The 12,874-nt window shown below is 55.2% G+C and overlaps 1 protein-coding gene across 4 annotated transcripts; it reads left to right on the forward strand.

The window, feature by feature from the left end:
- Positions 1 to 529: 529 nt before the first annotated feature.
- SCN2B (sodium voltage-gated channel beta subunit 2) lies at positions 530 to 11,621 on the forward strand. 4 transcript variants are annotated; one of them, XM_064577381.1, is made up of 4 exons: positions 530 to 604; positions 6,602 to 6,768; positions 7,048 to 7,258; positions 7,835 to 11,621. In XM_064577381.1, exons 2-4 carry the CDS (start codon positions 6,619 to 6,621, stop codon positions 8,032 to 8,034), a joined length of 561 nt encoding a protein of 186 aa, XP_064433451.1. In that variant the 5' UTR covers positions 530 to 604; positions 6,602 to 6,618; the 3' UTR covers positions 8,035 to 11,621. The 4 variants fall into 4 exon arrangements, with proteins under 4 accessions (XP_064433451.1, XP_064433452.1, XP_045750891.1 ...); XM_064577382.1 differs by lacking the exon at positions 530 to 604 and adding an exon at positions 4,190 to 4,458; XM_045894935.3 differs by lacking the exon at positions 530 to 604 and adding an exon at positions 4,191 to 4,465.
- Positions 11,622 to 12,874: the final 1,253 nt, after the last annotated feature.

Below are 12,874 nucleotides of genomic sequence, written 5' to 3' on the forward strand. Positions count from 1 at the left end.
CAGAAATGTTGGGTCGGGGGATCTGAGTGTTCCTCAGGGGTGACAGTTATCACGGGAGGTGATTTTTCTTTGGGTTTCCCTGAAACAGACTTATGTGGGGGTGGGGGCAGAGGATAGGTTGATCTGCAAAGTCTCTTCGTGGATTTTTTTTAAGCTGCAGCAAATATGGGGTCCTGGGTCTTCATGCTCCCTTAAGGGGCTTCTCTTGTGGACCGTGATCTTTGGAATCTGGTGGATTTAGGATATTAGGAAAGAATGTTTGGGGGAATGGGAGGTAGAAAGTTGAGTCTGGGTCTTGTTTCCTGGAAATCTGTACCACTGGTTTGTTGAAATGTGGTGGGGGGGGGCAGGTGGGAAGCAGGCTTGAAGTATGATCTCTGCATTGGGAAGAGACTTGCTGAAGCAAGCGCTGATGGAGGCCTCTGGCGTGGGCCAGATGGAGTGGAGGAGGGGGTCAGGTGAAGGGATCAGGAAAAAAAGAAAAAAAAAAAGGAACTCACAGGCTGAGTGTGGCTGTGGCCCTTTAAGACCAGCCCAGCCTTGCAGACTGCCTTGTCAAGTGATCCGAATGTTAATTTCCTATTTGACCACTCAGGACTTCCTGGTGAGTAGGTGGGCTAGAGAGTTCTTTGCAAGCCTGCTTTATGGGTAGTTTCATCCTTGCTCCTAAACTTACTCATTGCTGGTGTAGTAGTTGGTCAAGCCCCGGGATTGTCAGTGGGGATATTCCGCATCACAGAATCCCTCTCCCTCCCTCCCTCTCCTTGTCCTTCTCTGGTGTGCTGTGTTGGATGTTGGGCAGGAGTGCTAGACAGAGACAACACAGAGCCCCTGTCAGCTTGCGTCATAAGGCCTATTAGCTTTGCTGAGTTCCTGGACAGTATTAACAACAGAGCAGGAATGTTACGGAAGCGTGGGCCGTACAAAGAGGAGGAGCCTTGGAATCAGCTCTGGGTTTAAAGCCACCTTTGTCATTTACTTCATGACCGTAGGCAAGTTACTTGACCCTTCTGAGCTTCGGTTCTTTCGTGGGTAAACTGGAGAATGCCTGGGTTTTTCTGTGAGGTGGGCACACAGCAGGTGCTCAATAATAGCTGAACTTTGCTAACGCTTTTCACGTGCCCAGGGGCTGTATAGCTTATTTAGTCCTCAAGATAATCAGTAATTGAATGAGGTAGATGCTGTTATGATCCTTCTGTTATGGATGAGGAAACAGGCACAGCGAAATGAAGTAACTAAGTTACTTAAATTAAGCAACTTAAAGTCACACGACTAGTTCAAGGTGAGCTGAGATTTGAACCGGTTTGTCAGACTTCTAGTACTTAGCTGTTGAACTCTACTGCCCCCAATGTTCAAGAAATGGTACTGCTATATTAACAATAATCAAAGAATCTCAAGTGCAGGCAAAAAGATGGGGAGTTGGGTGGATGACCTGGGTGTAAGGAACCAGGGATGGAGGACACGTGACTCCCTTGGGAGTTAGAGAGAGCTTCTTGGGGGAGGGGGACAGTCTTGTGAGAGCCTGATCTAAGCGAAGAAAGGAAGGGGGCTCCATGACCATGACCAGGATGTGTCTCAGGGGATGATGGGGCCTGGAGTGAAGAGGTCAGGGAGTGGGGGATGTGAGATGGTGGTGGGAGGAAGCTAGAGCCTCTGCAAATCTGGGTAGTAGATCTTGAACTTGAACTTGACTGATGATATGATGAGGTATGCCCTGGCACACCAAGGCTAAGGGCTCAGGTGGACAAAGGAACTTTGGTGGTCGTAATGGCATCAGCCTCCAAGATGGAGGGACCAATGACGAGGGAGGGACCACATCAGGGGCAGGATTTGTGAGGATAACCAAAGAGCGGGTAAATCATAGAGGATAACCAGCGGGGCAATCTGCCGTACACACAGCAGAAGCATGTGAGGCTAGTGTTTAGCTAGAAACAATCCAAATGACTGGACTTCCCAGAGTTTTTCTTAAGACCGTGGGCTCTGCAGTCACCAGCCTTGTTACCCAAGTCTGGGTTAAGTGAGGTGAGGTCCTCACTCAAGCCCACTGCACGTGTCTTCTGCTGGGGGCAGGGATCCAGGCATGGAGGGGAAAATGCCTTTCTTTCCTTCCACAGACATTTATGGAGGGCCCATCTGTGGTCACATACTGTTCTGGGGCTAGGGATACCAAGATGAGCAGAAATCAGTTCCCCAGAGCCTCTCAAGGGACACGGGCACACAAACAGATAATGACAGCACAAAATCACAAGGGCTGTCACAATAACAATCCTAATGATGCTGAGAATGATAGACCTTCGTCAAGGGCTGACTATGTACCAGGCATTGCTGGGAGCTTCCTATGTTAACAAGTCATGTGACCCTCACAACTGCCCTAGGAGTTGGGGGGGGGGGTCTATGATTGTCTCCCATTTTACAGATGAGGAAACTGAGGTCTGGAAGGTTAACTCTCTTGCCTAAGATCTGACCGCTTGGCCACAATGCCGTTCTGCCTTCAGGTCACTTGGAAGCGATAGGAACTGGGCTGGGTAGAGGGCCTAGGTGCTGGGGATGCTGTTATTGAGGCATGCCTCATTAGCTGGGAACTGCAGCATAGGTAAGAGGGCCCCAGGTCGAGAAGGGTGAACGAGCTTCCGGACCTGAAGCATAAGTGCAGAGGCATGGAGGGGTGAGAGAAGGTGGGGTTGTCAGGACAAGTAAGGAGTCGGGGATTGCCGAGTGGAAGAAGAATGGAGGCTTAGGAGCTGGCAGGAGAGGAGGCCAAGACCTAGGTTGGTCCCAGATGGCAAAGGGTTGGAAGCCGTGCCCAGGAACCTGGACTTGATCCTGAAAACAACAGGGAGCCAGAGGAGGGGTGGTGAGGACATGCTGCCTGGAGGTAGACTGGGCTAGGAGGCAGAGATCCTGGTGTGGGGGAGGGTCTGAAAGCAGGAGGCAGGGTCTGGGTGTCACACTCCCCCGGGATGCAGGGGGCTGCCCCAGAAGGTTGTGGGGACCATTTCTCTGCTTGGACACTCTCTCTTTTAAACATGAAGAACATAAACCTACCTCATTGGTTGCTGTAGGGTTGGGAAGAGGAGTGAAGATAATTCACTTCTGTCTTTGCAGGAGATAGAGCTTGGCAGGAGGTGAGCAAATCTGTGTGATCTCTGAAAGATGGGCTAGTTAGAACAGTGGGTAACATGGGGCCTGGGCTGCCCAGATGTGGCCCCAGAGAAAGGGGGGAGGTCTGGGTGCCAGGGATGCTTTGGAACTAAAACCAGAAGCCACATCCTTTCAGTGCCCCTGCTGATCCCCATTTCCTTTCTATGAGAAACCCAGACCTGGTCCCAAATGGGTCAACCAGGAGGACTGGGCTTCCTTGTATGGAGGTCCCTTTAAACAGGACCATTCCCCTCTGGCCAGCCTGCTCGGAGCTAGGGGCTGACAGTTGGAGCTGGATCTGCCATGTAGACAGCTGGAGGCCTGGTCCCTGGCATGCCTTGGAATGTCACTAGGCCTCAACCCCTCACCCCTGTCTGGAGCCTGGCAGCCTGGGCTCAAATCGAGCTTTGTCATTTACTAGCTGTGAACTTGGGCTAGTCATGTAACTTCTTTGTGCTCAATTGCACCGTCTGGAAAGTGGGGTGGTAATAGGGCTGTTGTAAGTATCAAATGATGTCATATCTGTGGTAAGAAAGCATCTGGCCTGCAGTAATCACTTTCTTGTTATTGCGAAGTCCTTTCTATGGCCCTAGCTGCAGACTTGGCTACTTTCCAGAAGCCGCAGAGTTTATCAGGATTTTGCTTACACCTCTGGCCTTGTTGCATGGTGGTTTCTTAGTCTTTAATGGGGGCCTGGATTGGTGAGAGGCCTAAAACCCTGGTGGGGACTTGGGCTGACGTGGGTGCCTTGGAGTAGGAGTCAGGAACCACGGTCTGGCCCCGGCTTGTCCCTGTCCTCTGTGTGTCTCCCTCAGGGCCTCATCTGCCTCACTGGTGAGGCGGTGGGTCTAGGTTCACAATTCTGGAGGTGCCCCTGTCCGGCTTCCTCTGATTTGGTGATCCCAGCCTCTCTCTGCAGTTGGGACTCGCTGAACGCCTCGACCACTAGAGGGCGCTCGCGTTCCTCCCGGTGACTCCAGCGGGGGCCAGGCGGCCGGGTTGCGGCGGGGGCGGGGGTTGGGGGGAAGGGACCCTGCATTGCACCTCGGCTCCCTCCCGCCAGCCAGATAGGACCTCCCCACAGCTCTGCCCTTCCACGCGGCAGGGTGCTGGCTCCTTCACAGTGGAGGGCGCTGCCCTGTGGGGTTCAAGTGCTCATCTGAAGGATGTGGGCTGGGCGGGGAAAGAGGCCAGGGATAGGTCAGCCCGATTCACAGCACCTGCTCTCTGCGGTCACGTGGAGGGACCCCTTTTGGGAGGCGGCCCTGGGAAGGTAGCGGCCCTTGGAGGGGGTTAGAGAAGCGGAGCCTTCCTCGGGTAAGAGGTAAGCTCAGGACAAGGCCTTGCCTGCTTCCTTCCCTGCAGATTTCTCTGCCTCTGCAGGGCGCGGGCGGCAGTGGTATTTTCTGCGCACCTCCTCCTTGCCTGGCGCTCTGCTAGGTGCTTTCATAATGCTGATGAGAGTGGGGATCCGGGAACTGGGCTTTGCTCTTCTTGGCAGCCCCCTCAGCCTCCCCAGTTCACGCTCCCCTCGCGAGCGTCCGGCCTGCAGGAGGGTGGCACGCCCAATCCCGCCACCGGAGGCTCCGCTGTGACCTCTGGGGCCAGCCCTTCAGAGCCTCGCCTGTCCTTTCAGTCCCGTGCCCCAAGCCCCGGCCACGCATCCTGAGGGGGGAGCCGAGCAGACGGACAGCCCGGCTCGCGGCTGCAGTGCGGCGGCTTCCGGGGCGGGCCCCGCAGCCGAGCGGCGCGCAGCCCTGCAGGGGATGCTTCCGACCCGCGGCTGCGGGGCCCGCGCCGGCCGCCAGAGCGGGGGGAATTCCAAGGGGCTGCCCCCTGCCAGGAGGACAGTGTCCCAGAAGGCCTTCCTGTTTAGGGGGCAGAACTTGAGAATGGAGGGAACTGGAGCTGCCAGCCTGCGCATCACGCTTTGCGTATTTTCTCTCTTTAAAATGATCATGGCAGCCCCAGGAGGTGGGTGTCATCAGCTGTGTTTTACAGAGCAGGGGACTGGGGCTTGGAAGGTGAAGGAGCTTGCCCACATCCTCCCAGCCGATGGAAGGCAGAGCTGGAAGGGACCCCGTGTCGCACGGGATCTCCTTGTCTAGGCTTTTCCTGCAGCCGTAGGTTGCTAGCCACGCCCTCTGCCCCTCCCCCGTCTGCCCCCTCCCCCCTCTCCACCCCCAGGCGCTGCCGGCTTCCTATCACACGCAGAGAAGAAAATCCTGATTCCCGAGTTCTGGCCCCCAAAGCCCCTGGTGCCTCGCCCCTGCCTAACTCTGGGACCTCGGGTCTTACCATTTGCTCCTTGGTCCCTGCTCCTTGTGCTTAAGACACACGAAACTCATTCCAGCCACTGGGACTTTGCTCTTGATGTTCCGCTGCTTGGCACTTGATTCCTTCAGGATTTGAGATGGCTCACTCCCTCACTTTGTCAGGGGCTACCTACACGTCAGCGCCTCCGAGCAGTCCTCCCTGACTACCGTTAGGAAACAACAAACCCCTTCTCTTTGCTTTAGTTCTTACAGTGGCTGCCAGGTATCACTATGTAAAGTTACATTGTAATTTTTTTCCTCGTTAGTGCGTGTTCCCTTCCCTAAAACACAAGCTTCGTGTGACGGGGACTCTGCCACCATCGTTCACAGAAATAACCCGTCCCCCCCAGCCTAGACTAAGTGCGTGGGGGCGTAGGGGATGGCTTATAAATATTGGGTAAACGAGTGAATGCATGGCTGATACTGAGTGTTACTGCTTATCCCTTCTAAAGAAAATGCATCTTTTGGGATGAGGCTTTGACAATATTGGCAGAAAATCTTAGCGTTAAGGTCAGGGTGAGGCCAGTGAGGTGCCCACGGTGTGCAGTTTAAGGAGGTGTTTGCCTGATCCTGAGGGTTGGTGCCCCCTTAAATTTTGTGTCCAAGGCTTTCTGCCCCATGGAGATCACTGCCACTTCAACTGGAAGGGCTTGGGCTCCCTCACCCACCCTAGACTCTGCTCTGCTTAGGGTGTCAGAATGGGCCGGGCAGCCCCAGCACCCAGCTCTTCTGGACCAGGCCCGGTGCTCCTTACCGGATTTGACAGAAACCTGCTGTCCCCACCCTGTCACCCCTTCAGCCTGTGTCAGCTCCTTGCTGAGAAGTTTCCGGACCTGACATCTCCAGAAGGGGCTCCTGCCCTTGTAGACAACGATGGTCCTGGGAAAGACTTGGGGCCATTTGTCTGCCCCTGACTTGACAGGCAATGTGGTTTCTCTCCACCCCAGCCTTGCTTTTACCCCAAGGGCCATGTCGGGTACCCCCCTGGAGCTTTGCCCGCCCATACCACTCCCTGACTAATTTCAGACCTAAGGGACGCAGCCCACGGCCATGGTTCTGCTCCACTCCCCAGCAGGTGCAGAAGGCTTGCCCCCTCCCTGACCCTGTGAGCCAGAATCCTCACCAGCTTGTGGCTTTATCCACAGTGCCACCAGGGCAGAGCATGGAGGTCACAGTACCTACCACCCTCAACGTCCTCAACGGCTCTGATGCCCGTCTGCCCTGTACGTTCAACTCCTGCTACACAGTGAACCACAAACAGTTCTCCCTGAACTGGACCTACCAGGAGTGTAGTAACTGCTCTGAGGAGATGGTGAGTCCCGGGTCGGGGGCGGGGTGAGGGAGGGGGCAGGAGCCCCTGGGCACGAAGCCCACATTTCCCACCACCTGCCCCTGCCCTGGACCAGGACCCTGGGGATCCCGGTGGGCTGTCTCCTCCAGAGGGCTGCGGCAGTAGGTGTGTGGTCACGCCTGGGTGGCCCTGGGAGGGTGGCAGAGACCTGGAGGTAACCGCCTCTCTTCCAGGGGACCAGGTGCATGGCGGGGAGGGGAACTCCTTGCAGCCTCTTGCTCATGCAGCCCCCCTCCCCAGTTCCTCCAGTTCCGCATGAAGATCATCAACCTGAAGCTGGAACGGTTCCGAGACCGTGTGGAGTTCTCAGGGAACCCCAGCAAGTATGACGTGTCGGTGACGCTGAGAAACGTGCAGCTCGAGGATGTGGGCACCTACAACTGCTATATCATGAACCCGCCCGACCGCCACCGTGGCCACGGCAAGATCTACCTGCAGGTCCTCATGGAAGGTGAGGGACGGGGCTTGCAGAGTGGGGAGCCTGCTGCCTGGGGCCCCTGCTTGTCCCCCCCCACCCTCCAGCAGGAGGATCACCCTGTTCCTTGGGAGGGGCTGTGCCCTCCTGAGGGTGGGAGCTCTGGCTTGTGTTGGGGGGAAGGCACCCCTGTTACTTCCTCAGGTCTCTGAGGACTGGGACCTCGGTCATCATCATGATGCCAAGAATCATAATAGCAGCGTTCATTGGTTGGGCACTTGCTATCAAGAGGAGAAGTCAGCCACCTAAGGTCACGCAATGAGTAATAGTACAATTAGGACTCAAATTTGGGTCTATTCCATCTCAAAGTCCGTGCTCTTAAAATTCTGCATTTTACTGTCTTCCCCTGGGGCTTTGAGGTGCCCTGGGATTTTGGGGTGGGGCGCGGAGAGCTCAGGGGCCTGGGTTGATTTTGGCTTTGACTACAGTCCTTTCCACGCAGAGCGTCCAGTGAGGACCACCCCGCGCATACTGCGGGGAGCAGGGGGCAGTGGATGAGGCTCCCTTTCCCTGCCCTGGTGCTCAGTGGGTCTGTTTCTTTTCCTTCTCCAGAGCCCCCTGAGCGGGACTCCACGGTGGCCGTGATCGTGGGCGCCTCTGTGGGTGGCTTCCTGGCGGTGGTCATCTTGGTGCTGATGGTAGTAAAGTGCGTGAGGAGGAAAAAAGAGCAGAAACTGAGCACGGATGACCTGAAGACGGAGGAGGAGGGCAAGACAGATGGAGAGGGCAACGCGGACGATGGCCCCAAGTAACGCGGCCCCGCAGCCCCTCCCTCGCGTCCTGTCTTCCTCCCACCCTCCGCCCTGCACACTGTGCCCCTGCCTGCCCTCTCTTGGTGTGCTTCTCTTGAACCAGGGTCCCAGGGCCCACCTGGGGCCTCCCGAAACCCTCCCTTCGTACCCCCCACCCTGCACCAAGAGTGACCCACCTCTCTTTCATTTGGGAAACCTGCCATGGCGCGTGGGACGTGTGGGCCCCGGGGGGGTGGGGTGGGGGGGGGGGAAGAAGTGGGCTCAAAACTGCCAGTCCCTGAGAGGAGGCAGGAGGCCTGTGTGAGGGTCCCAGAAAGAGAGGGCGTGAGGGGGAGTTCGGCTGTCCAGACTGCCCTGTTTGTGGACTGGTCCGGTGGGCCTCAGGGAGGATCTGCGGGTGGCTGAGGGGTTTTGCTGCGCTGCCTGCCTCAAGAAAGCCCCGGCTGTAGTGTGGCTCTGCTCCCCGAGCTGCTCCAGGCCAGGCAGCCCTGTCAGGCTGGGGGCTGCTGATGGGTTCCTATCACTTGGGGGGGGGCACGCATTTCCTGGGCATTGAGGGGAAGCCTTGGCCCAGGGACCTCCACTGATAGTTGCTACCACAGGAGCCTCGTGGGGGCGTTTTCTGTCAGCTGCGAATCTCTTGGGATTTGGGGGGGGAACATTGCATGAAGACTCACTGAGCTGGGCCATGGGTAGGTTGTATCGTTCTAGGTAGTGGTCATTTTTCACCATAGTTAACCACTAACAGGAGACAAATTTCCAAGTCAGCTGAGGTCTGAAGGGGTGGAGGCTGCATTGTAAAATGGAGTTAGTTACAGACTGCCTTCTCCAACAGGGTGACCGCCCTCAACCCAGGTGTGGGGCTGGGGAGGGTGGAAAACCATGGCGGAGGAGTTGATGTGCAGGCTGGGGGCTTTAACCGGGCCTTCTCTTCAAACTTTCCCAGTGACCCTCAGCAGGGTTTTTAGCTGGCTTTTGGGTAGAGATCAGGGAAGGAAATGCCCTGAGGGAAGCGTGAAGGGGCCCTCGGAGCCTGTGAGATCCTGTAGCCATGTCACACCCTCCCTGCCCCAGGGACTCCCTCTGTGGGGAGGAAATAGCATTTCTGGAGAGCCAACTTTCACTGCCATTTTACTCACGTTAAGAGGGAAGTATTTAAGCCTCAAGAGAGGGAGAGAGACAGAAACTGCTGACGTGAACTCTACCTTGGAAGACCCTCAGAGATCAAGGAGGCAAGTCACTCACTAGAGATGGGGAACCAGGTTCAAATTGACAGACTGAGGGTCCCACCCTCCCCTCCTCTGGCTCCTCAGTCTCCAGTTTGGATCAACAGAGCCATAGTTTTCCCTGTGGGAAGGGCCTCTGCGGGCTGGTAGACAGGGAGGTGAGGTGAGGGAGCTGGGCTGTCCAGGCCTGCTTCCTCTCCCAGGGCGCTGGGGATGGAGGGATGGAGTGGGAGGGCAGAACTGCTGGTGAGGCGCCACTCCTGCCCCCAGACTGACCTTCTTTAGCATTTCCCGGCCTTTCAAGGGGCTCAGACCCTGCCCAGGCTCTAGGAGTCAGTGCCCGGGGCAGGAACTGGTCTGAGGAAAGGGGGTGGAGACAGGACTGTGACAGTCTCAGGGACCATTCTCTGCCTCTGCCCATCAGATGGCCAATTTGGGGAGAGAACAAGAGCATACAGGAGGTTCAGTTTAATTCACTTCAATTCAACATCCATTTATTGAGCATCTCCTGTGTGCCAACTGCCGGGGATGCACACAAAGCCATAACAAGAGTTGGGAACTGTCAGGTCAGCACTGTGGGGACCAAGATTCTTTTTTTTTTTTTTTTTTGGTGCATCTAATTCCACCTCTGTAACCACTGCTTCCAGGGCTGGAGTTGGAGAGAAGGAAGAGAGTCCCGAATCTGGGCCCTGGGAAAGGAAGAAAGGAAGGAAGGGGTGGGGGGAGGTCCAACAGGGAACAAGGCGACAGGCCAGGCAGAGTGGGGGACGGACAGCCTGGGTGACAGCTCCTGGGTGGGGTGAGTCCAGCTCAGTACCTAACTGCCAATCAACACACTGCCAATGGGGGTGGGCTAAGCCACCAGGATGCCTGGGGCAGGCGGACACAGCCCAACCTTGGAGCCAACCAGCTAAGAGGGGAGTGATGGGTGGTGGGCATCTCATACCGGCTGAGACCAAGGGCCGTTGTGATACACTTCTGCAGCCTGCAGATTTCCCTTTTCGGCAACCTCTCAAGTGCTCTCCTCTTTCAGGACGAGCTGTGCCTGTGCTGATGCAGGGCACTTTTCTTTTTCCAGGATGCCTAACATTTAGGGGAAATTTTTGCGCGATTCCCTACGTTTATTCTAAGAAGTCCCAAATCTGCATCAAGAAGCCCCAGACTTCTGGGTTCCTTCCTTTCAATGCCCTGACCCAGTGGGCCCCCCCCACCCCCAGCTGCCCACCCTCATGGGCCCTTTCTCCTGCAGCCTCTTAGAATCTGTTCCAGAGCTCTCCTAGGGCCACCTCCCCCAGGGCCGTGAGGTTGGGAACAAGATGGGGCTTCGGTGAGTAGAGGTGGGGAACCAGTGACATGTTTCCATAGCAGCCATTTCTCTACCCTGCTTTCTAGTTTATACCAGCAAGCTGCTTCTCTCCCTGCGCTGTGGGGTCCAGCCCCACTTCTGGCTGCATGTTCCCATCACTGCGCTCTGCTGGGTCCAGTCTGCTGGTTTCCTCAACCGCCCCTGCCTCTCCTGTTGTCTTGGAGCTCCCTGTCTGTCTCTTCCTCCTAATTAAGGGCCACTGTAAAGAGATGGGCTGGCCAACCCATGGGATTGAGCTTCTAAGAACAAAGTACACTTTTTTCAGGACTGAAATGCCTTGAGGTGCCTTGAAACTGGCTTTGAAAATGGCTGTCTGCCCCTTAGCTATGGACTAATCACAGTTATTCCCAATTTATAAAAAGGAAAAGCTGATTGGATCCATATTTTCTCCCCAGAAGTCCCCTTGGGGAAGTTGGGCTGGTAAGTATTTACAAGGTCAGGTGAAACAGATGGACAATGGAAAATACTGGCCAGGTCCCAAAAGACAGTCCCGGGCCATAGGGATGGCGTGGTGCAGTCAGAATGAGTGATGAATCAAGAAATTTTCCTTGCAACTTGTCTTAAGGATAGACAGCCTGTGCCTCTTGCTGATGTCTTCCTTTATCGAAGCTTGCTGATGCATTTGCACATAGTCTATATATAGGTATAGATATATTCTATATACAAATATAAAACGTCGCGCCACATCCACCCCAAAAGTTATACCGGGTTGGGGGGGGAACCATCATTTCTCAATGTTTTGAGTTGATTCACCAAAGGCAAATTATGGAATGTTCTTATTGCTTTTTGTGCACTTGGAGGAGAAAACCCAGCTACTTATGCACTTTCTAGGTTTTCTGTGTTACAGGGTGGTTGGAGGGGGGTGGGGAGAAAACCTTCAGTGGTCCTCTGTGACCCAGCCTCTGTGATGTGTCTGCCTTTTGGAGCAGACTGCGTTTCTTTTGCAGTTTGTTGTATTGCTTGGATCTATCGGCTACAATAAACAGATCATCTCCCCTGAACATCCCTCGAGTGTGGCTTTTTTCAGGGGTGAAGAGCAGCGTGAGTGGAGGCTTTGCCAGGATGCTGACAGGGACCCCCGCTGCTCCTTTCCTGGTACTCCCGCGACATTGCTGGGTCCCCAGCAAGGACACGGTCCTTCTGCTCTACTCATGTCGACAAATGGCTCATCTCTTTCCCCCTTTGCCTTCTTTCAGAATCCTGGGGGACTCCATCCACCTCGGAAGCACCTGAAAGCAGGGTGGCTGAACACCCATTTCTGGGATGACGACAAACTTGGGCACTGTGACACTGTTCACAGATGTTGCCTATTTTTTCCATGGACGGATGGGCCATCCTTCCTGGCCCCCGTTTCTAAGCTGTGTCTCACTAGGTAGACACTTCCCATGCCTGCTCTGGACTCAGGGGGTGGGGGGAATAGCTGCTCAGGGTCTGCTCTCATGCACCTTCTCGGGTGAGGGGGGCTGGGGGGAGGAGTCAGGTTGTTCATGTCCCATCTAAGTACTGCTGGATCCTGTTTTCGTGCTGCGGGATCCCCCTACGCTCAGGACCAAAGATGCCCCCCAGGTGGCGTGGCGGGGGGGGGGGGGGGCGCTACTATTCCGACACACCCGGTCTTTTTCTCTCGTGCTTCCTATTCTTAGTCTCTGCATTTTTTGCCTATACACACACACACACACATACACTCGAAAGATAAGAAAAGTTTCAACTTTCTGAATGGCAAGGAAATGTGGAAGTGGTTGGTTCTTACTTTTCTTCTGGTTTCTCTGTCATTTCCGTCTACTCCCTGGCGACCCAGAGACCTTTGCCAGTGGTTAGTGGCCAGGTGCATTTTAGAGTATTCCCAGAGGACCCTGACATTGGTAGTTGTGACACCCACAGGGATGAGAGCTGCTACCTGAGAGAGAAGCGAGAGGGAGGGGCCGCATTAAACAGAGGTGGCTGCGATTTAACGGAACTAAAGATGCCTTGGTTTAAAAGGATGTCTGTCCTCCCGAGCCCCTGAGTCCTTCCAAGGATGGGATGTCAGAGAGGGTGCTTCTCTACTTAACAAATAGGCAAACTGAGGCAGGGTAGGTGGGCTGAGCAGCAGAAGGCACTGGGGATTCTGGCTGGTTCTTTCTGGGGTGGGGCCAGCATCTTCCTCATTCTAGGGCTTTTCTCCCAGAACACTTTGGATCTGGGCCTGGCTTCTGGGAGAGTTGGATTTGGCTGAGGCATCTCCCTTAAATTGATGTTCTTTAGCTCA

Source organism: Mirounga angustirostris, unplaced genomic scaffold, assembly GCF_029215605.1.
Source record: "Mirounga angustirostris isolate CCGP_5_RB_7025 unplaced genomic scaffold, mMirAng1.0.hap1 SCAF_13, whole genome shotgun sequence".
In the NCBI taxonomy this organism is placed as follows: Eukaryota; Metazoa; Chordata; class Mammalia; order Carnivora; family Phocidae; genus Mirounga; species Mirounga angustirostris.